This window comes from Gigantopelta aegis, chromosome 14, assembly GCF_016097555.1.
Source record: "Gigantopelta aegis isolate Gae_Host chromosome 14, Gae_host_genome, whole genome shotgun sequence".
Taxonomy (NCBI): domain Eukaryota; kingdom Metazoa; phylum Mollusca; class Gastropoda; order Neomphalida; family Peltospiridae; genus Gigantopelta; species Gigantopelta aegis.
Window position 1 is genome coordinate 44,482,034 of NC_054712.1, and position 24,140 is coordinate 44,506,173.

General features: G+C 35.2%; 1 protein-coding gene across 1 annotated transcript; it reads left to right on the forward strand.

Moving 5' to 3' along the window:
• Positions 1-3,878: 3,878 nt before the first annotated feature.
• Positions 3,879-22,323, forward strand: LOC121388917 (ras-related protein Rab-22A-like). Its single transcript, XM_041520458.1, has 7 exons — positions 3,879-4,054; positions 4,804-4,883; positions 10,867-10,948; positions 13,208-13,279; positions 19,156-19,279; positions 20,863-20,955; positions 21,930-22,323. Exons 1-7 carry the CDS (start codon positions 4,019-4,021, stop codon positions 22,049-22,051), a joined length of 609 nt encoding a protein of 202 aa, XP_041376392.1. The 5' UTR covers positions 3,879-4,018; the 3' UTR covers positions 22,052-22,323.
• The last annotated feature ends 1,817 nt before the right edge of the window (positions 22,324-24,140 follow it).

A 24,140-nucleotide genomic window follows, 5' to 3' on the forward strand; every position in this document is an offset into this window, starting at 1 on the left:
GTGTCATGGTGTGGGGCAGCCATCTCACACACTGGCAGAAACTGACCTGGTCCACGTGCAGGGCAACCTGAATGCACAGGGCTACATTGACCAGATCCTCCGGCCACACATCGTTCCAGTTATGGCCACGCCAACGCAGTGTTCCAACATGACAACGCCAGGCCTCACACAGCACGTCTCACAACGGCTTTCCTACAGAACAACAACATTAATGTCCTTCCTTGGCCATCGATATCACCGGATTTTGAACCCAATTGAGCATCTATGGGACGAGTTGGACCGACGCCTCCGACAGCGACAACCACAGCCCTAGACCCTGCCCCGAGCTGGCAGCAGCCTTGCAGGCCGAGTGGGCCACCATCCCCCGGGACGACATCCGTACTCTGGTTGCTTCAATGGGCAGGTGGTGCCAGGCAGTTGTCAAACACACGCGGAGGCCACACCCGGTATTGACTCCAGATGACCTGACCTTGGTGGTGTGTCCTATCACTTACTCACAATGGATTAGAGTGAATTGTGAACAATCCTGCAACATTTGGTAATTATCGGACTCACCATTCAATAATTAAATTAATTCTCCAAATGTTACGACAATGTGGTTTTGCGTTTCTTCTTTTGAAGAGTATATATATATATATATATATATATATATATATACACACACACATATACACACATACATATACACACATACATACATACATACATACACACAGTTGAATCCCGATGGCTGGAACCCCGTCGGTGCTCGAGAAAGTGTTCGACCCATAGAGTAGTTCGACCGAACCATTCGGTCAACATCGGACATTTCCGTAACATCAGTTGGAAAGTTGAATTATATACAAATTGTGTAATACATGTAAATGCACTGAAATCAAATAAATAAATAAATGGCAAATTCTTAATCTGTATTTACATGAATTTATTACTAAACAATTTGAATATTTCAACAATAAAAAACGCAGCACCGTCCACTTTCCAGAAATGTAGTCGTTTTCAAAGTAACGCTTTATGCTGAGGCCCGTTTGTGCACTAATTGTTTGATTGGTATCACAGTTCATCTAACAGTTGCATTGACACTAGCTGTACTTGAAAGATCATTACCGATAGTCGCTTAACAACCAACATGACAAGTGTGGTGACGAAATGATTGCATGGCTAGTGTTGCGATTCCCCGATTCATCTATGTCTGCGTCGTTAAATAAAACATTTCTTTCTTTCTTTCTATAGTTCGTTCCGCCTAAATAATTAATCCGAATGTTATAATATCCAACTGCGCAAGCGAAGCAATTGTTAGTACTGTTTGGTGGTTTACCATTTGGGCAATTCCGTGGTCAAACAAACCAATAGGTCATTTTTAAAAACTTATTCATGTGAGACAAGTTTGGTATCATTTGAAAGGTTATTATCTCTAGTATCAAATATTACATTAATCCTTTTTCAGTAGATGTGTTTTAGTCACTGATAATGTAACTAATGCATCAACCATGAATGCAGCAATATTTTATGAAACATTCTATTAACACATTTATCAGCATATTTTGTTTTACATAAGTGAGTAGAAATAGAAATCTTTATACAGAAATGATTCCAGACATGCCCTTTGTTAATTGACATAATATATAAAATATTTATATTTATATTTCAAGCAGACTTTTATCCATAATTATTTTCATATGTTACTAGTGTGTACGACCGACACCAAAATATAACATTTTTAAATCTCCACTTCTACTAACTGGTTGTAAAATGTTACTAACTGAGATGCAATGTTAATTTTATATGGTTCATTAAAATATATGAAAACCATTACTGAATATGTAATAATTGCCATGCTACTGTGGTGCTGTTATAGTGTAGCCTACGTCCGACACCATGTACGTCCGACACCATAAAGCATGTTTATTTTTTCCAATTTTGAAGCAAAGTATTGATACTTATGCAATACCAGTGTGATATTAGGAGACATTTTTTTTATAATTAGAGCCAGTTATGGCAATCAGTATTTTTTTTTTTATCCATATAAGTTGATTAAGAGGAATTTATCAAAGTGTGCATAAGGCAACTTCCCGCCAAAAGTGTTGATTATGTTTTGAAAGGTAAAAATTATAGTTGTAACTAATTTTTCATCTCCACAACAAAATTAAAAAAACCCAGTAATTGCATTTATTGCCATAATTATACAAATTGGAAAATTTGTAAAGGATCACAACTAACATGATAAATGTGACGTCACATTTGAGGAAACCACTTTTACATTCAGTAGCAGCACTTTACTATTTTGAAATTTTCTAGTACATTTTACAGAGATTACGTGTGGAATCAATAAATATAAAGTTACTTATCACAAATAAATGCAAAAATATTAAGATATGTCTCTTGCACCTTGTTCAGGTTCCTAGTGACGGGGGGGGGGGGGGGGGGGTCACAGCCACAGTTACCCCATCTTATATGCTTTTAGTATTAGAATAATGAAACTTCTCTGTGGTGCTGTCATCTCATAGTCATACATGTAGCTAGTGGCAATTTTTCTTGTGTCACTTGTCATTTGTACATGTAAACTAGTCACAAGGTGGCCACCCCCCCCCCCCCCCACTCCACCCCATGAAGTCATGGATGTTACCTTGAATTTTTGAATGGTGTTCATCTTTGCACTGAACTAGTAAAGTTTATGGCTAATATTTAAGGTTTCTTTCAAAACAAACAAAACTGCTTTAAAGAAAACACATGGCCACCCCCTGAACCCCCGCCCCCCCCCCTTCTGTGATGCAGCTGGTAATGGTTTTTCACTTTCTTTAAAGAAAAATAATAAATCCTAGCTCAAACTGTGTTTTTGTTTTTAATATCATCTTGTTTATCAATTATAATGACCGTTTTTCAAAACTTGTAAAGTTGTATTTCACACGAATACATCCGACACTAAAAACATGTACGTCCGACATCTAGCATGTTTATCTCTATTGTTTTAGTGTGTGATTAAAACACAGTTTTTACATCTGATATACAAATAAACATCTACCCTATATGAATAGGACACAATATTTTTAATATGCCATCACACATCACAGCTAGAGAATTGGCCATAACCATGTGTGGGTGAAAAATTGCAGTTTGTGTGCATACGTCCGACACCATGCATATTTCCCCCTGTACACCTAAAGCGGCATAAGGATGGAATAAAGTTTATATATAACAATGGTGCCCTAGTTGGTTCTTACAATGTATAACAATACAAAGTTGTGGAACGTTTCGTACATATATGTAATGCTTGGCTGAAGTGTCTAAAATGTACGTCCGACACCACGGAATTGCCCATTTGATATTTGATGGATCACCAGTTCGAGGGAAATATAGCTATTAACATAGATGGGACCGACAATTTAGTTCTAGCGAAGGCTTATAGTCGACCCTGGACGTGTTCGACCCTTCAGCAGTTAATATAAGGGTTTACCGAACAAAAAACACGGGACTTCGTTTTATATTGTGTGGTGGAAACTGTCTACCTCTACCGTAAATCAACCCATAAAAAGACACACTCTCACTATTCGGAATGCAATGGTATGTCTTGATCTTTATAAATATTAATTTCTCGTTCCAGCCAGGGCTGGTAGGATAGTGCATATAAAATATATAACGAAAACATATATCGGGTTTCCTCTCTAAGACTATATGTCAAAATTACCACATAGTTGACATCCAACAGCCGATGATTAATAAATCAATGTACTCTTGAAAGTGGTGTCTTTACATAAAAAACGTAACTTTAGAAATAGTTAACTGTGAGTTAATGCAAAATAAATATGTTTCCTGAGACCTTGCATTTCGGAAACCGGAAATTACAACATTGATAGTCATGTGACATTATTTGTGTTCAAAATGGCGTTGGGGAATATTTTCCTGGTTTGAATGAAAATGAAATCCCCGTCTCCTTGTTACGTCTTCCTGGTTTCATACATAAATAGTATCAGATCTAATTTGATTTACTAATCGCTCGGAAACTTCCACTACAGTAGCAATAATGTCCATGCGAGATGTTAAATTGTGTTTACTTGGTGTGAGTGTTTCACTTTCTCTGGTGTTTTCCGTTCTATTTATTTTCCGTTTGAGTGTTCTACTGAATTTGTGCTGCTTAAAACTGAAGTAAGAGCCAGAGTTAGATTAATAGTAAAACCAGTAACTTTGTGACAAACCACAGACTATTGCAGGTTTCACCTGACCATGTCCATTGCCAGATTACTTAATTAGCTTATTTTTGTATTCCAAACTGCGTGAATAAATGCTTCCATCTCCGTTCAGTTTGTTTTCTCATGCACGGTTCGTGCAGTCAACATCTGATTTGTTGTCGTCTGCTTGTCGCTCATTTGTGAGGTTTTTCTTAGAACATTTTCATTAACAATAACGTTCAGACAAGTAAGTATCTAAATACAAAACTACAAACCCCTAAAACCATTAATTAAAATTGTTTTTGTTTATTACTTAAAACCGTAATTGAAGTACTTGCATAATTTTTTACAAAATCAATTTTCCAATGCCAACCTTCAAAACTCCCTGCTATTTTAAATTTGCTAAACAGAGGGAAGCAACTCGCTCTGCATATCAAGAAAAGTATTGACTTAATGTGCCTCCTTTGCTACCCTACCTACAACATTTAACATTAGTCTTTGGCTAATATAATATTTCTTAAATTGACCACATTTTAATAATTTTAATGAAAATCTTTACATATCTGGAAACTGGCTGAGCCAAAATTTATTGTGCACAATGTGGGCTGTGATAATCATATTGGAATTGTTTTTATTTCAGGATTCTGGTGTCGGCAAATCAAGCATTGTGATGAGATTTGTGGCCGATCAATTCAAGCCAGCACTAGAGAGTACAATAGGGTACGTAGGAACAGCATATCAGTCTCATAGGAGCACAGGCTCCCATTTTTTGTAGATGAGGGGAAAGCTAATTTTAGGCAGAATTAAATTTAAAAGACCCAATCAGGTCAGCTTTAGCTCATTTTCCCGGAACATATCCGTCATTTTACGTAGAATTTGGAGATTGCTGGCTCCATCACTAGGGTGGTAGTGATTGGCCCTCCCCCGACCCCCTCGTCTCGTACACCTATTACAGTGTGTATAGCCTAATTTTGTCTTATTATTTTTTTTACCTTCCAAGGATAATATCGAGTCCCATCTTTTGTTAATACCAGTTACAAAATTTGCACAAACAACAGCTGCAGCTGATTAAAAAATACTTCCAATTGTTGATCATACTATAATTATTTACATCACTGTATTCTATAGTGTATAATTATATATATTAATCCTTATAGTGAACACCTTCCGATTAATGCCACCGTGACAATTTAGTCTACCCTACCGGTAGTTAGTCTGAAAATGTGCACCAGCACAGACTAACCCACGAGATGGTCTTTGTGACTGAAGATGACATCAACAAACTGCAGATTAGATGTGATGCCTACATTGTAATTTTGTATGTCTTTGTTCATCACACACCTACCAACTAATCAGTCTGTAGTTTGCAGTATTTAACCTGTATATGGTATTTTTGTTGGTAAGTTTGTGCCAAGCATTAAACATTGTTCCAATAAATATACCTAGAACAGAAGATTTCAACTATTGTCTTCATCTCTTGGCAGTCTAAAGAACAGATCTGTGAGCACTGCAATAGCTAGGTGCAGTGTACATGTATATGCCTCCCTCAATCATACCTTTTTTCTCACTAGCTTTTACAGGCCTCTGAAAATTCTGAGAATGATTGTTTCATTCCTGCATTGTGCGAATCTAATTTTGCATAACCTATTTTTTTGTTCGCAACAAATTTGGAGCACAACTTACTTGGATATAACAGGTTTCGCAAGAAGGAAATGGGTTACTTGGATTTATTTCTGCGTAACCGATAAATGGGTCACACTGATTTTCAATTGTCAGAGGCCTGTTTTATATTTGCCTGTCAGTTCATAATGTAAAAACAGTGTGAGTGCCCTCCCTCCTCCCCCCCCCCCCCCCCCCCCCCCCCCCAACCCCATAAAAAAATCCTGGCTATGCCAATTTCTGTGAGTTTTATATATATATTTCGATTGCACTTCTGTTTTAAGTAAGTGGTCCAGCTTGCAAAGGTTGGTAGTTTTTATGTGTTTTCTTTTATTTCTCTCTTTCTTTCATTGTATTCACATATACATGCATATAAACATGTGAATGCTTGTACACAGTTTCCTCAGTACTCTTTAAACTATTGTTAATACCTATATGATTAAATGTTTGGGGTTTAGGGTTGTGTTTCCGACAATATACTATATATATATATATATATATATAAATGTTACAGACAGTGTTGCATATGTGTAATTCTCATTGTGAAGAAAGTTTAATTCATTAGTTTTATATATGAGTACAGCTCAGATCATGGGTACAGAAACTGTTACACCTAGGTCAAATATTAAACTTTGCACAAATCATGTGAAATGACACTAATTTACTGACTGATATCTAAACTATGTAGATTTATAACTTGCAGATCAAGAACATAAGAATTTTGCTCTTGACGGAGCATTTCATAGCAAGACATGCATATCTTCTGCTCATAACATGGTGTCTTGTGATGCATAGTAACTGACAATAAATAAGGTCATTTCACAATTAAACCCAAAAACAAACATGAATAAGTGGAAGACTATGTGAAGACACCAAAAAACCCAAATTGTGTATAAACTTAAAGTTTAGAAGTGACACTGTAAAATAGACACCGTTATGAGCAGCAGATTAAAAAAAAAAAGTTTCCAGGTAAAGAAAACTAACACCATTGGACATATACAACAATGAACACAATATGGTACATGGAAATAGATTTATTCATCATTTATGATAACCCAAAATCAATAGCACACATTGAAGTAGAAAGACTATTTCCAATTACCTTCTGCGCATAACACAGACACTGATTATGCCAAAATACATCATAAAACACTGCAAATCATACAGATGTGACCCCATTTGACAGAATGACTTAATCATTCCTAGGATGTGTTAGCTTGTCTTGAGTAATAATAAAAAAAAAAAAAATACAATGTACTAGTATATATATATGCTATAGACTTGTGACACAGAAAACCGGTAAAATATGTTTTTAAAAACTGAATCTTTGTAATATTTCGAGTTCACTTTTATAATGAATATAAAAGATTGGAAGTAGAAGCTCTGTAAATATACACAGCAGGATAATATTGCCTCTCAATTAGTGTTAAGTTATAACATCTTACTTTAATGATTGGGAGAAGAAAAAAAAACAATAAACGAAATATGAGGAAAAAATAGTTGGCAATCACTGGAATAAAACTTGTAATTTGATCATTGGGATCCAATACTAAACAGAAATCATGTAGGCAATTTGTGTCTTTAAAAGAAATCCTTGGAACAGGCATAATGTCCAGGATCTTATTGGAGAAAAAAAAACGAGGTGTCCAATACATCAGACATGACATAGTGCTGCCCCATTTTCCTCAGGAAACGCAGCTCTGTTCCATCGTCATCAACACTTTCAACCTGCAAAATATGAAAATGTCACATTATATAACAAGCTTGTACAATGTACTGACAAAATGTAAACAGAAAAAACTCCACATTTGTTTCATGTTTGTGCTGTTGCTTCTGTTGTTTATTTTACAAGGTTTGTTGTCAACATCCAAATAAATTTTCATGAGGTTTAAAAAACTAAGTAATTTAATCCAAAACTTAAATCTGTTTTGTACATTCCATAAAGTTTTTTTTGGCACAAATGGCAAGAGGGGGTTAGGATCGGTCAGGTAACCCAAGCCACACACATTATTTAATTTGGTCTAATTGTATTTTACTTCCAGGTTCCTTGTAATAAAGTGTTAAAATGTAAAAAAACAAACACTTTAAATGGTTAACATAAAATGATACCTAAAAGTTATGTTTATAGATAAAACAACTAAGTCAATATTTTTTGTAGCATTTTTTTGTTAAAGTTTGTGGTTGCTATGGTTATGAAAATGCCTACATAAATAGCCAATGAAAAGATGGATTTTGATTATTTAAAGTTTTTTCGGCCATAACAAAGACTAACTAAAATAATCCTCAAAAGACTGTTCAGACATCTGCTTAAAACTTTTCTGTTCAAAGATTTTGATTACTGAATAGAAGTACATCAAACACAAAATAAAAGAACTTTAACCCTTTTTTGTTTCACCATCAAAGACTACAAAGAACAAAGTGGCTAGTCATGTTAACACATCTTTTAGAACAGGTGGCAATTAGGGGCAATAAAAATTCTAAAGGTAGACACAGGTGGGCCACACAGGTGAGAGGTGTTACTATACAATACATTCAACCTCACTTTGAATCTGTAGTATCAAAAGGATGTGGATTATCACATTGGTGATAATTAAAAGTTCAAAATATTTCAAAAGACAACATAAAAGGCTTTTTTCTAAGCTTTGTACTCTTGTACTTCAACAAATAAATGGAGTCTGTGTTATGAGCAGCATGCCATGAGTTAAAATTTACTTATTTATTACAAAAATTAGGCAGATATATTTCAAGCACTATTTCATTAATGTGGACCAACATAAAGCTGGTTTAATTAATTAGGCACATTGATTTGCAAACAATCACTTCAGCTCATAACAAAGGTTCCAAAAATTAAAATAAAATGGGTGTCTGTGTTATGAGCAGAATACCATGAGTTACAATTGGGTTAAAATTTGCTTATTTATTACAAAAATTAGACAGATATATTTCAAGCACTATTTCATTAATGTGGACCAACATAAAGCTGGTTTAATTAATTAGGCACATTGATTTGCAAACAATCACTTCAGCTCATAACAAAGACTCCAAAAATAAAAATAAAATGGGTGTCTGTGTTATGAGCAGAATACCATGAGTTACAACTGAGTTCAAATTTGCTTATTTATTACAAAAATTAGACAGATATATTTCAAGCACTATTTCATTAATGTGGACCAACATAAAGCTGGTTTAATTAATTAGGCACATTGGTTTGCAAACAATCACTTCAGCTCATAACAAAGACTCCAAAAATAAAAATAAAATGGGTGTCTGTGTTATGAGCAGAATACCATGAGTTACAACTGAGTTCAAATTTGCTTATTTATTACAAAAATTAGACAGATATATTTCAAGCACTATTTCATTAATGTGGACCAACATAAAGCTGGTTTAATTAATTAGGCACATTGATTTGCAAACAATCACTTCAGCTCATAACAAAGACTCCAAAAATAAAAATAAAATGGGTGTCTGTGTTATGAGCAGAATACCATGAGTTACAACTGAGTTCAAATTTGCTTATTTATTACAAAAATTAGACAGATATATTTCAAGCACTATTTCATTAATGTGGACCAACATAAAGCTGGTTTAATTAATTAGGCACATTGATTTGCAAACAATCACTTCAGCTCATAACAAAGACTCCAAAAATAAAAATAAAATGGGTGTCTGTGTTATGAGCAGAATACCATGAGTTAAAATTGGGTTAAAATTAGCTTATTTATTACAAAAATTAGACAGATACATTTCAAGCACTATTTCAATAATGTGCACCAACATAAAGCTGGTTTAATTAATTAGGCATGTTATATGCAAACTATCACTTCTGCTCATAACGAAGACGCGATTCTAATGGTGAGAGAATGACCATCAAAAAAAATGCATTTATCATCATAAAATTTATCACAAAGTGTCTCAAGTAAAAAGAAGAAACATTAACAAAAGAAATACTAACCTTCCATTCGTGTGCACTGCTCGGTTATCAACCAAATTGAAGAAAAACGTCCCTGGATCAAATTGTCTTCCGCTCATAACATGTGTCAAAACCAACAGACACGAACGCAGATCAAGCTCTGTTTGTAAATCACAACGTGCTTGGCACAAACCAATGACGCGTTGCTTTTAGTAAACAACTTGTGGAATGTATTAAGCAAATTTACAACATATCACAATTTTACCCAAAGTTGCAGCGTGTGTTCTTTCGCTCATAACGCACAGGACACCAATCACTTGCGAGTTATATATATGACCATAAATTACGTAATTTTACAATCACAAATCTCAGTTTTTCCCTGTGTACAGTACTAAAGTGTATATATTAAGCCATGTGGTCTTTGTGACGAAAAAACACTTTGTTGCAGTAGATACATGCGTCGTCTAGCATTAATGTAAATAAGACACTAATGGTTATGAGCGGAATGTAGATTTATCGCCAGTAAAATCATGCAATTTACTTAAATATACATGGAAACAATTTAATGAGAAAATAACAAGAGTATTTATCTTATGTTAGGTGGTAGTTATGGTCTGTATATTGCTTTTGTACATGGGGCATTTGTTGATCAAAATTTGTAGTCGTCATGATGTAACAAAATGGCCATGGTTTTTACCCACTATTATACTGTCGTTTTAGCTTTTTCCTGAACTTGGTGCAAACCAAACATAGCAAACTTTGCTCCTACTAGGTTCTATAAAGTCTTTCCTGGACATAGTTGTAAAAGCAACTTTGAAATTTTTTACATATCCTTTGAAAATTGATTTTTTGTTCAACATACACTCAGTGTACCCATGATCTGAGCCGTACTCTTATAGTAACACTGAATGTCAATACACAGCCACGGTAGCTTGAATTTTTTTAATGCTTAGAAAATAACGATTTCCCGGGAGAAACGTTTTTCCCACGGGAGACTTGATCAAATACCGGGATCCTCCCGCGGAATATGGGACGGTTGACAGGTCTGAATTATTACAGATTTATACATATACTTCTACAGTGAAATTTGAATGTAGTTTGATGAAATATATAATTAAATTTTACTTATAGTGCCTCATTCATGACAAAGACATTGTTGGTGGATGAAAATACATACAAGTTCCAGATTTGGGATACTGCTGGACAGGAGAAGGTAACTGTTTAGTTTCCGTATATCATACATGTACACAGTAGAAGCTCGTTGGGTCGAACTTGGAAGGTTCGAAAACCCTGCAACACTCGAACTAAAAACGAAGTCCCGAGTTACACTTGTATGTTGTTGACCAAATGGTTAGGTCCAATTACCTGATAGGTCGAACCCCATCAGTGTTTGAGAAAGCTAACAGGATTCAACTGTAGTTTAAAATTTTCCACAGCTGAGTTTTTATTATTATTTTTTTTAATCCAAGAAACAAATGGCACAGGAGCAGTTTGACAGGGTTCATATGGATTTGAAAAGTGTACATGTATTTGAGTGGTCATAATGAAAGGGCCTTGCATTTGTCAAAACCCATGAAAAGGCTCGTATTTGTTTGAGGTGAAAAAAATCTTGAAAAGTGCTTGAATTGCATACATGTGTGTAGCTCCACTGATAAATATTAAAATTCACCTTCCTCAAATTTTTTTTTCTTCTAATTCCCAAATTTGTCAGCTGGTATTTTTGACAGTTTTTACTAATCAGCATCATTTTATAACAAATAGAAAAAAAGCTGTTTCAAATATTGATGAAAATATGAGACAAAGTGTTAACAACTGAATACTTGAAAACTACTTTTAAAACATGTTTGAATTTCACCTTCCAAATTGTGTGTGAACCTTGTTTGATATTGTTTTCAGAGGTCGGCAATTATTTTGATATTGCTAGCCTGTTACTGTAACTAATGATGTTCCATGGACCAATTATAATTTTAAAAATTATCAATTTGGCTCTACTGATGTGATAAACAATTTAGAAGAATTCATAATAGATTGTGTGAGAACAATGTGTACTATAACTGTTCTTCCAGTATTGGTGTAATTTACACCAATTTCTTCATCTAAACTGGAAGAACAGTAAAATTTGTTGAGGTTCATGTGTACATAAAGAAAAAACCTAACATTAAAATAGTAAAATTAGCAATTTGTAGGGTCCATTCTGGTGAACACTATAATGGGTGGTTGGTCTTATTATTAAAATAATTTTTTTGTTCATATAATTCTGAGTGTGCAAGCGATTTTATTACCCAGTTGGTTAAAAATATATTGGTACATATCAAAGTGGTACGTCCCACTAGAACCATAGGCACTTGCTGACAGGATAATGTAAATATTGTCAATATACCACAATATACCCCTCAAAAAAACCCTCTTAGCACGCACTAGCCTACATACAAACCCCTGAAAATATTGCTGTTGTCAAAGAGGAAGAGAAAAACAAAAGAGAAGTAAACAAATAATAATAATAATAACCACTAATACGTAGCCTATATTGTTACAACTAATACAAGGCTTAACAAGCGTTTTCCCGACACTGAACGCAAAAATATAAATTTGAAAACTGACTTGAAATAATTGATGTTTAATTAATTAAACATTTTAAATCTCTGAACTGGTTTATGAAGTTGCAATAAAATGTCAAATGTAGATATTATACAAAGTAGTTAAAGAAATTACATTTTCAAAGTCGAATATTTATGGTCCTGATGAAGTGTTTTTAATACCTGATTATATCAAAGTCATATAGTATTTTTCAAGAAGCATATGATACACATTAAGCTGCAAAAGTATTTTTTTTACTTATTTTTACATTTCTGTCATGTATTTTCGTGTTTCAAAACTTGCATTATGGGCGGGGTAAAATACTCACTTTGTCCTGGCCGGGAATAAAACGCGAATCAGAATGCTTAGGATAGGGTTAAAACAAAACAAAAGAAAAGAAAAATAGTACTGAATGTTTATCGGACATTGGGCTTTCAATCACAGTAACTAACTCAATGCAGTAACCACCGTATCATGTAGTAGTGTCATTGGGAAATACTTTATTATCCTGTCATCAAGTACCTATGACTAGAACGACAAGTGGGACGTAACACTTTGACGTCACATGATGACGTCATTGATTGGTACACTACAACCTTAGAGGAATGCCAACCAAACAAGTTGAGTGATATAAATTAAGATTGATTATGGGTAATAAATAAGATATTAAACTCGCTACGCTACTATTTCAGATCATGTTTATGTCCCTCGTGAAATAATTTTCGTTGTCACTCGCTACGGCTTGTGACAACTGAAAATTGTTTCACTCAGGACATAAACATGATACGAAATGGAAGCTTGTTTAATATCCTATAAATATCTGATGATCGATGATGAGATTGCAGCCGATTCCTAACACTAACTACAACATAGAATGCATTCTCCTTGCTTTCAGTATCGCGCTCTGGCACCAATGTATTACAGAGGAGCAGCGGCAGCCATCATTGTGTACGATGTCACGCGAGAGGTAACTGTGTCTTATAGATCACTAGACATTTGTAATTCAAATGAAATATGGTGGAAAATTAACAGTGCAGATGTTATATATCTAGAGCACACACATTTGAAAGAGCAACTACAGACATTTACAGTGATTAACATGTATTTTGGTAAACTTTTCCAATACATTCAGAGTGATTTAATGGTTAATTGTTGATTAATTAGCGACCTTGGCATCCCAGCATTAACGAGCATTTGATATCAGCATTAGTGTGTTGTTAGGCAGGACCCCAACTCATTAAAGGTAAAGTTTATAATACAATTATAAACTGTGACAGTGTGAGGTGTATGGTTCAAATCTGTTCAATGTATACTTTGTATTTCCAAAATTGATCACTGTCGGTTGGCCCATTGGTCTATTTCTCGTTCCAGCTAGTGCACCGTATATCAAAGGCCATGGTATGTGCTATCCTGTCTGTGAAATGGTGCATGTTTTCTCACTAAGACTTTTTGATTAATAAATGAATGTGCATGTTAAACAAAACAAATTCTTTTTCTTTCTTTTCTTTTTTCGTATTCTCAATAACAAGTAAAAGTTGTAATTCCTGACTTTGCTTTCATGTAAGCTCTGCAAAGTGTCTTACTAAAATCTACATGTTCCAATTCTGAAAGTTCTGTTCATTAAGCAATATCCTTGCATGACATTTTGCAATGCATAATTGCAAAGTTGTGAGAGATAGTGAAATAGGCCCTTGGTGTGATGACGTTAAGACAAGGGGGATAACTCATATCCAACCATGTTTCATGTATTGTATGCAGGCCTGTGAGAATCAAACATTTGTGTAACTCATTTCCTTTAGTGTAAATGATTCTTAAATTTAATATGCAAATGAAAAATAGGTTATGCAAACTTCTTTTTTTTCATGAGTGAGGCGTGAACAAAAACCTGACAAAGATAATTCTATAATTTTCACAGTGGGAAAATGTCATTTGTTTGTTTGGTTTTCTGTGACTTCAAGTTGGCAGGGCTTCTAGATTATGGTAGCCCCACTCCCATGGCTAGTGATATTCAATTTTGGGCTAGTAAATAATTACTATTGCCAATGCTGACGGCTAGTGCAATGTTTGGGTCAGATGTTGCAGTTAGTCTATTTTGTAAATATGAATATCCTGACTCCCACCCACACCCTCAAGGTTAGTGTTTTTAGGCTATATCTCTCTCTTGAGGTGACCGATTTTTACTATTATTTAGTAAAATTGTATTAAGTAAAGTAGGGTTAGTGAATTTTTAATTGTTGTGGCTAGTGCATTTTAAAAATCATTAATCCCATGGCAGCGATAGATATAAGCAGCCATTTTCACTAGTCCTCTGAACAAGTACATCTAGAAATCTACTTGTCTGCCAATATCTTCACTTGTCCAAATAAGTGATTTGTTTTATTGAAAAAAGAAAGAAAATGGTTTGTTTTGTTTAATGAAACCACAAGAACACATTGATTTAGTAATCATCGGCTATTGGATGTCAAACATATGGTCACTTTGACACAGTTATAGAGAGGAAACTCGCTAAAAAATTTCATTATTAGCAAGAGATCTTTTATATGCACCATCCCTCAGACAGGCTAGCACATACCATGGCCTCTGATATACCAGTTGTGGTGCACTGGCTGGAACGAGAAATAGCCCCATAGGCCCACCGATGAGGATCAATCCCAAACAGACCGTGCATCAACTGAGCACTTTACTACTGGGCTGTGTCCAGCCACTTGTTTTATTCAAGTGCAAGAACAATGTTTTTGATTGCTCAAAATAAAACTGCATTGAAAATTTTTACCTGCCCACGGGACAACCACTGATGTACATTTTGTTTGTCTGAGCAGATTTTCACTTGTCGGGGCAAATAGACAAGTGTATATTTCGCAATTTAATTAAAATTAGCTCCACTATTACATGTGGATCTAAAGACAGCCAGTTGGAGCTCATGTCCACCAATCAAAATCTTACTTGCAGAATCCTGCCAGTGATTTAAAAATAATTTGAAAACATTCCGAATTATCCTGAGGGTATACAACATGTTTCGTGTGCATTACGAATGCCTTAAAACATGTTTTATTTTATAAAATAAATAATTTGTAATGTAAAACTGAAGACTGATTTAGTTTTTTTTAATTTTATAAATAAATAAATAATTTTTAATGTAAAATTGAAGACTGATAACCCACCCCGTACGTATTGGTATGGTTCGCTGTACTGCGGCCACTAAAATAGACTCGCCCGATATTTTTAGAACTTGTATGCTCCCAAATAACGTTATAAAAGGCGAAGTGTGATTGGTCAATATTTAAATTATTATTTACAGACAAAATGTTACCTGGACATTGGGGACTACGCAGTGTTGTTAGTTTTAAATCACTGGCAGGATTCTGCAAGTAAGGTTTTGATTGGTGGACATGAGCTCCAACTGGCTGTCTTTAGATCCACATGTAATAGTGGAGCTAATTTTAATTAGATTGTATATTTCGAACACTGCATGGTTAGTGGATTTAAAAAAATAATAATTAAAGCCTTGAGTTGGTGAATTTTTGTATGTAGGAATATGATATACCCGGTACTGTAATTACATAATGATGTCGGGTAAGGTTTACCTGGATGAAGTATACACAGGGTTGAAAATTAGCAGTCACCCGGTTGCTCATGGTGACCTTTTTTTGGCTAAGGGCAACTAAGAGTTTTACAAAGGTAGTCCGTTCAGCGACCATCAATTTTAGGGGCTGGCGAGTATGGTCCCAGTTAAAAAAGAAAGACTCTGAACCTGAACAGAATTTGACAAGACACACTGTGTCTTTGTTAGCGTGAACTACAGATCTGGCAGCAGAAGACAATAGAACATGCTCTATATTTTGACAGTGCCAGACTCAGCTTCTGTGGCTTTGGGCCGGGTCTTTCTAAAAATTGAGCTCAAAACATATTGAAGATACTGCGATTTGCATGAAATAAGAACACATCAGATCTAAAGTGACACCAAGACTAACATGATGACATAATCGTCCACATATTACTGTAATAAACTTTAAGTACCCTTTTTATGCTTTGTAATATGGTAACTAAATACATTGTATATTTTGGTTATAAAAAATGTTTTACAGATTTATTTTCTATTTTTATTTGTTTTTCTTTAGATATTTATTTTATTAGTAGCTTACTACTGTAGCATTTATGATGTCCAAATTAAATGCACAAGTGTGTGTGCTTCATCTCGTCCCTCTTGCAAAGAGGACTGCCACCGAGAGTAGTTTTATATACTACAACACACACAGTTCTTTCTTTATTCTCTTTGCATTGCATTATTGTTTTACTTCAGAGACAATGCAAGTCAAGCTGCATAGCTTGGCTGTTCTAGCATTTGTTATGCACCCCTGTATTAAAAACGAGATTTAATCTTTATAATATAATGGTAATTTGTAAAGAAGCATTTTTATTTACACTGGATTTGTTTTTTCAAAGCATGTTATTTGAGTTGATTATCGGTTATCTTTTGCGGCAAATGGACTATATACGGTGAACACATGGTTATTATTAAACAAAGAACATTCCAACAGCTAATGACTAATAAATGAACGTGCTGTAGTGGTGTCGTTCAACAAAACAAAGTTTAACTTTGATTTTGGCTGTGCCATTAAATTTCAATATGGTAATTGGAGGGTTAGATGAATTTGAGAATGGCTAGTAATATTTTTCTTCAACTGGCCCTACTGGCGACCATGGTTTTCATGTTAGTTTTCAATCCTGTATACAATGTATTAGTAGGAATAAAGATCTGTTCCTTCATTTTGCACCTGTGTGTTTGTAGCATAGGTTTAGCAAAAAATTAACATTCTTACAAATTTCAGAGGCTTTCATACATGTACATGTAAGTAGTGGATAATATGTGAGGAAGTGTCGATTTATGAAAACTAATTATTTTTTGCAATCTATTCTTTTGAGTACATTCTTAATCTTAGGGTTTTACAGATTATTATCTTCTATTTTTATCTTTGCAAGAGGGACGAGATCAAGCACACACACTTGTGCGTTTAATATTCAGGGTTTTTTTTCAACGTGACTGCCAAATTCAGTACTCTTTTGTATTTCTTAATGAAAAAACGGCTTAATCTATTCATGTCTATTCTGTAATGACTACATGCATTTAGGGTATCCATAAGTACCTCGGGAACAGGCCGAGTCTACCCTGTAGCAAGACTCGAGTCTGTTTACAGGACTCAAGTATCCGTGCAAGAAAGAGCACTCTCATTTAATTATATTTTTTTAAAGTCATTTTGCCATATGGTTGCCATTGAGAGACATGGATGGAAAACAAAAGTCAAATGTATGGAATTCAATACAATGGCATGATTTGGTATCCATGTTTAGAGCTGGACATAAGATACATAATACTATTTTACTTTATTCTGTAGTCTCATTATCATCTAGTATAAATGTCGGGTACTTGGGTCTGGGTCGAGTTTGACCCTTGAGTACTCGAGTGCAATATTTTGGACTTGTGGAGGCCCTACATGGATTGAGGTTTTTCATAATGTCAAATTAATAGCAACACACAGCTTGCCATCACATCCTCAATGTAATACAATTGTGTGGCACTGCGTAAGGGTTGTAATGGTAAGGAACATTAACTAATAAACCACAACAAGAACATTCTTCCACATCTACCATAACCTGGATGAACACTCTTCGTTGTAATCCATGTGAATACATCACTGTCACTAGTATTTTATTTATATATGTCTGTGGGATGGTGCATATAAAAGATCCCTTGCAGCATTAAAAACAATATGTAGCGGGTTTCCTCTGATGACTACGAGTCAGAATTACAAAATGTAATAGCCGATGATTAATAAATCAATGTGCTCTAGTGGTGTCGTTAAACAAAACCAACTTTTATTTATACATGTAAGGCTTATATTGCATGTTCATTTAGTGATGGAGAGGTGTGGCCTTGTGGGTTAAACTATTGTGCTTGCTTACGGTGCACAAGTTTGGTAAGTAGTGGATTTGAAACCCCTAACTTGAACCCACATAAAGATCAGATTGAATTGTTCACAACTTCACATTATTTTGGCATTTACTATTATGATTGTTTGACACCCAGTAGCCGATGTATTTTTCTTGCTGGGGTGTCGTTAAACATCTATTCTATTCTATTTGTTCACAACTCTAATTACTTCGAAAGTAATATACTTGTAGAGTGACAACAATATTCGGACATCACAGATATAATGTAAATTATGATATCATCACTGCAAGTTTTACAAAACACAGTGCTGTTATTGTTAAAGAACTTGTTCGTGATTGGAGGTGATGGATATTGGAAGAAGCAATGTACATGTACTCTTTCACCACACGAACACACACAGTTATGCCGAACCCCATTTAATATGGTAGAAAAGCTGTTTTAAACATATGGCCCAAGAATGTTCATTTTTTATAAACAGTTATTTATTATTTAGAGTTTAACCTGGTTACCAAAAATTAACAGCAGATTGGCAAATTTGATGAGAAAATCTGTAGTCGAATTCAAGTAACATTTATCTATAGTAAACCGATTTTTTTTTTTTTAAATATACATGTAGCTATACACATACATGTACATGTATCAACAACGCACGGTTTTCAGATTTTTTGTTGAATTGGTAATAACATAATATTTGCCAAATTCAACTTTAAATCGCATTTGGTGAATAACAGCTTAAACCCTGGTTATTTTGATTTCTGCAATTTCAGTATTACCGGGTACAGCAATTGCATTTGTTTACATACAGCATATTAGCCAGGTTTTGAGTCTCATGATGATATATAACCTATGTTTTGTGTTCAACTTGTCATTTGTTTTTGATCTTATTAAATCAGGGAACATTTCGCGCAGTGAAGAGTTGGGTGCAGGAGTTGAAGCGACAGGGATCACCCAATATCGTCTTGGCGATCGCCGGTAACAAGTCTGATCTCGATGACCTGCGCGAAGTCCGCACCAAGGGTAGATAACCAAGTGACTATTGTTATTTAGAGAACCAAATTACTATTATTATTTAGATAACCAAGTCACCATTATTATGTAGATAATCAATTCACTTCAGATAACCAAGTCACTTTAGATAACAAAGTCGCTATTGTTATTGTCATGTAGATAACCAAATTGCTGTTGATGTTTAGACAACCAAGTCAATATTGGTATTGAGGCATCAAAGTTTCTATTGGTATTTTAACAACCAAGTCACATTTGTTATTGTTGACAACCAAGCCATTATTGATATTTTGACAACCAAGCCATTATTTGTATTTAGACGGTTAAGTAACTACTGATATTTAGATAACCAAAACCATTATTGATATTTAGACAATTAAGGAACTACTGGTATTTAGAAAACCAAGAAAAGAAATGTGTGTTTAAAGATACCTCAGCACATTTTAACTACTTGTTATTTGGGGTTTGACATGCGGTTAATTTGTGTGGAGAACGAGGAAGGAAGCTGGCTGCCATCAACTTCTCAAATATAGCAGCAAGAGATATTTTATATGTATTACATTGTACCTGATGTGTGGGGCAGGGCGTATCCCAGTGGTACATGTACAGTGCTCACTCGATGCGTGGTTGGTGTGGAATCGATCCCCATCAGTGGGACCGTTGGGCTATTTCTCGTTCCAGTCAGTGCACCACGACTGGTATATCAAAGGCCGTTGTATGTACCACCCTGTCTGTGGGATGGTGCATATAAAAGATCCCTTGCTGAGAGTAGCCTAGGAAGTGGCGACAGCAGGTTTCCTCTCTCAATATCTGTGTGGTCCTTAACCATATGTCTGATGCCATATAACCGTAAATAAAATGTGTTGAGTGCGTCGCTAAATAAAACATTTCTTTCTTGTACTTGGTGTGAGACACTGGTTGTGACTGGAACGAAAGATCTACTGTGTCCAGTGGCGGTTTGCTCTTTGAACTACTTCGCCTCATTTTACTTCTCCCACCTCTCTAAATCACCAAGTTGGATTCAGTGTAAACTGAAGCATGTGTTATGAACATCACTACACTACTATCTGATAAAACGATTAGCATAGTTGTGTTTAAAAGAAAAATGTTTTTATTTTATTTTAAGATTTCAGTTTATATTGATTTTTTACATGGTGACAAATTATTATTATTATTATTTCAGTTCCTTAACTTTGTTTAGTAAGGAAGTGGGTGAGACATAGCTCACTGGTACAGCGCTCGCCTGATGTGCAATCGACTAAGATCAGTTCCCATCAGTGGTCCCATTGGGCTATTTCCCATTCCAGCCAGTGCTCCACAACTGGTGCAACAAAGGTCATGATATGTACTATCCTGTCTGTGGGATGGTGCATATAAAAGATCCCTTGCTGCTAACTGAAAGGAGTAGCCCATGAAGTGGCAACAGTGGGTTTCCTCTCTCAATGTCTATATGGTTCTATAGATTCTTAACCATATATGTCTGATGCCATATAACCGTAAATAAAATGTGTTGAGTGTGTCGTTAAATAAAACATCCCTTCTTTCATTCCTTTCTTCTTTAGTAAGGATTTTTTTTTTCTTGTTTTATTTTTCAGACGCCCAAGACTATGCCAATGACATTAATGCAATATTCTGTGAAACCAGTGCCCTGACAGCAACTAATGTGCCCAAACTGTTTAATTCTATAGGTAAGTAGGCTTTGACTACATGAAGTTTTCCACCTAAAACTTACGATATGTTTTCGGCTGATGACGTCATACATTCTGAATTGGGGTCATCATTTTAGACCACGTGCAATCCATACCCTAGGGTCAATCTCAGTACTCGAATACTCATATTGAAATTTTTTACTTTTGGTTTGTAACACACTTTTATCTCCTTTGATAATTGTGATAATGATACCCTATTAAATAACAAAAAACCCACCTTGAAACACCAGTAAATACAAATTCCCAGTAATTCACATTATGTAGATTATTGTATATGATAATTAAAACAGAAAGTCTTGTCTTTTAAACGTCTGTAAACTAGAAATGACAACATAGCAAAATGTCAGTGTTTTTTCTATTCATTTCACACCACTGCCTAAAGGGTGTATACATGTACTAGCAAATCAAATCCCATAGACAACAGTAGTAACATATGTGGCTAAAACTCCTACCTGCAGCGTATCAATCGACATAAACGCCACGGATATAAATACTACCACCCTTGACCCTTAAAGTGAAACAGAGAAAAAAATGGGGGTCAAGCTGCTCATTTCTTAGATAACTGGTAGCATCTATGACTACACTAGTTCCGCACAAAATGTGAGTACTTTTTATTACAGCTACTCATACATGTGTCAAGACTCAAGCACAAGACTACTTGACACAGTGGTACTAAATGAAATAAAATTACATAATTTTTTTGCCCAGATGAAACTATTTTTTTTTACAACCAACACACTCACATTTATTACCAATCACAGGACTTGTTGTGTTCACTTCTCTATCAAAAGTTTGGTGCACCTTGAACTTTGACCCAGCCTGAAGTTATTTGGTTTAGTACTACCTATAATATCACATTTTAATGTTATTTACCACATTATGCTACTTTTGTTGCTTAGTACATGTCTGTTCTTAATATTACTGTAGCCAATATACTTCCGAATTTATTTCAGCAAAAATGTTGCCACCAGAAGATTTTTCAAAGGCGCTGTATGGATCAACAGTTAGGATTAATTCAGCAGTAAAATCCAAAAAGACTTCAAAAAGATGCTGTGGCGGAACCCAGGAGACTTGATGAAGATCAGAGTTTTAATGATCAAAATCAGACCACTGTCTTTCATCTAAACATTGCTGGCTGATCGTGTTGGCTTCCTGGCCATTAATTACTATATTTGCCCTGATAGGGCAGAACAGCTAGAGTTCGTCTGGGTTTTTTTGTAGTTTGAGATATTTGAAAAAAACATAATAATCATGATGGTCATGAGAACCAAAAGTGTGGTGTGATATCTCAATGCAGGTCCATAGCCAGGATTTTGAGACGGGGCAGGGGGGGGGGGGGGGGGGGGGGGGGGTCGTTTAGGCTTAGGGCGCAAGTTGCTTATGGAAGTCCGGGGGCATATTGAAAAAAAAAGTCACTGGTAATGGGGGTGGGGGTGTCAACTGACCCCCCATTGGTTACGGGCCTGCAGTGTGGGGGGGAGGAGGGGGATGGATCAGGTTCTACTTATTGGCATGTGATTGTGACCTATGGCATTTTTATAAAATGTTTTTTATATTTGTGAAATTTGGATGCAAACTATTTTTTTGTTGTATTATGTCCAGGCTAAACATTTTCGAATCTGTCTTAAAGCTAGAAGATTGTAAAACTGTCATAGGCTAGGGACATGGGGACATCATAGCTTGCAATGGTTTTACCAAATGGTAATGCTACAAAAATGTAAGTAAGATTGCTTTGAAAATATGGGCTCAGTATCTTTATCACAACATTGGTTTTAAGGAATTATTTTGTAGCCTTTCTGTATTCATATGCTGTTTGTCGAGTCTAAATCAGAACACATGAAAACTAGCCCAAAACCCCTGCATATTTACATCAGTTCCATCAATTAAACTATTGGAACAGTTACAATTAACATTTTTCGCAACAGTCGGTTGTGGATTTTTATAATCGGGGGGGGGGGGGGGGGGGGGGGGAAGCGAAATTTAGCTCTGTCGGTAGGTAGAGCACTCGCCCGAGAGTCCTACATTGTGGAATCAAATCATCTCAATGGACCCATTCTCTGATTGGGTTGTTTCCCTGTCCCCGACCAGATTACCACAACTGGTATATCAAAGGCCATGGTATGTGCTGTCTTGTCTATGGAGAAATGCATATAAAATATCCCTTGCTGCTAATGAAAAAAAAAAGTAGTGGTTTTCCTCTTCAACTAGGAGTAAAAACTGACTGAATGTTTGACATCCAATAGCCAGTGTTTAATAAATTAATGTGTTCTATCAATGTCGTTAAACATTACAAACTTAAACTTTAGCTTTTTTTGTATAATCAATCGTTTGGTAGATGAAACTATCTGATCATTGTTTGTACTACCAGGGTGTTACCTGGGGGAAACAAATGTCACTGCGGAGCACCATGGAGCATGGGGCCCTTAGCACTATGATAAACCGGCTCGTTAGCTGAGGCATGATAAATGGAACACTTAGGGGGCATTCGCATTTATTTGTTACAAATAAAATAAAAATAGTAATAATTAAATAAAATTTAATTTAATTAGTGTGCTTGCTTTAATAAATTGATAATGATGGCAAATTTGTAACAGGGATATTTATGAAGTAATTAATCATGTATAAATTACAATTTAAAGTTGCAAGTTTCACAGTTGCAAACGCCATATTTTGCTATTTTGTTATTTATCTGTGGTAAATAACTAAGTGTCATATTTGGCTTTTTTTACATTTACAATTAATTGATCCCACATATAATGTTTACCTCAATAACTTGGTGATATCAAAATGTTATTGTGCTTGCTCCTTATGTAATCAAAGAGTCACTTTCAGTACAAATAGATTCAGCTAGACTCATAGTCAGTCTGGGATTGATCCCCATTGGTGGTCTGTTTGGCTGTTTCTCATACCAGCCAGTGCACCATGACAGGTATGTCAGATATCATGTCCTATCCTGTCTTTTGGTAGCTATACATGTATATAAAAGATTCCTTGCAAAAAAATGGGAAAATGTAGCAAAGTTCGTCTCTCTAAGACTATATGTCAAAATTATCAAATGTTTTGACATCTAATAGCTGATGATTAATAAATCAGTGTGCTCTGTTGATGTCATTAAACAAAACAAACTTTTAACTCTTAAAGATTTTATGTCAAATTTATCAAAT

What these genes read in the sequence shown, in the direction of transcription:
- LOC121388917 (XM_041520458.1), top strand. Translation starts at nt 4,019, where the DNA reads ATGTCCATGCGAGATGTTAAATTGTGTTTACTTGGT. An exon ending in GCACTAGAGAGTACAATAGG is followed by an intron (nt 4,884 to 10,866) that starts GTACGTAGGAAC and finishes TTTTACTTATAG; the next exon opens with TGCCTCATTCATGACAAAGA. An exon ending in GCGCGAAGTCCGCACCAAGG is followed by an intron (nt 19,280 to 20,862) that starts GTAGATAACCAA and finishes TTTATTTTTCAG; the next exon opens with ACGCCCAAGACTATGCCAAT.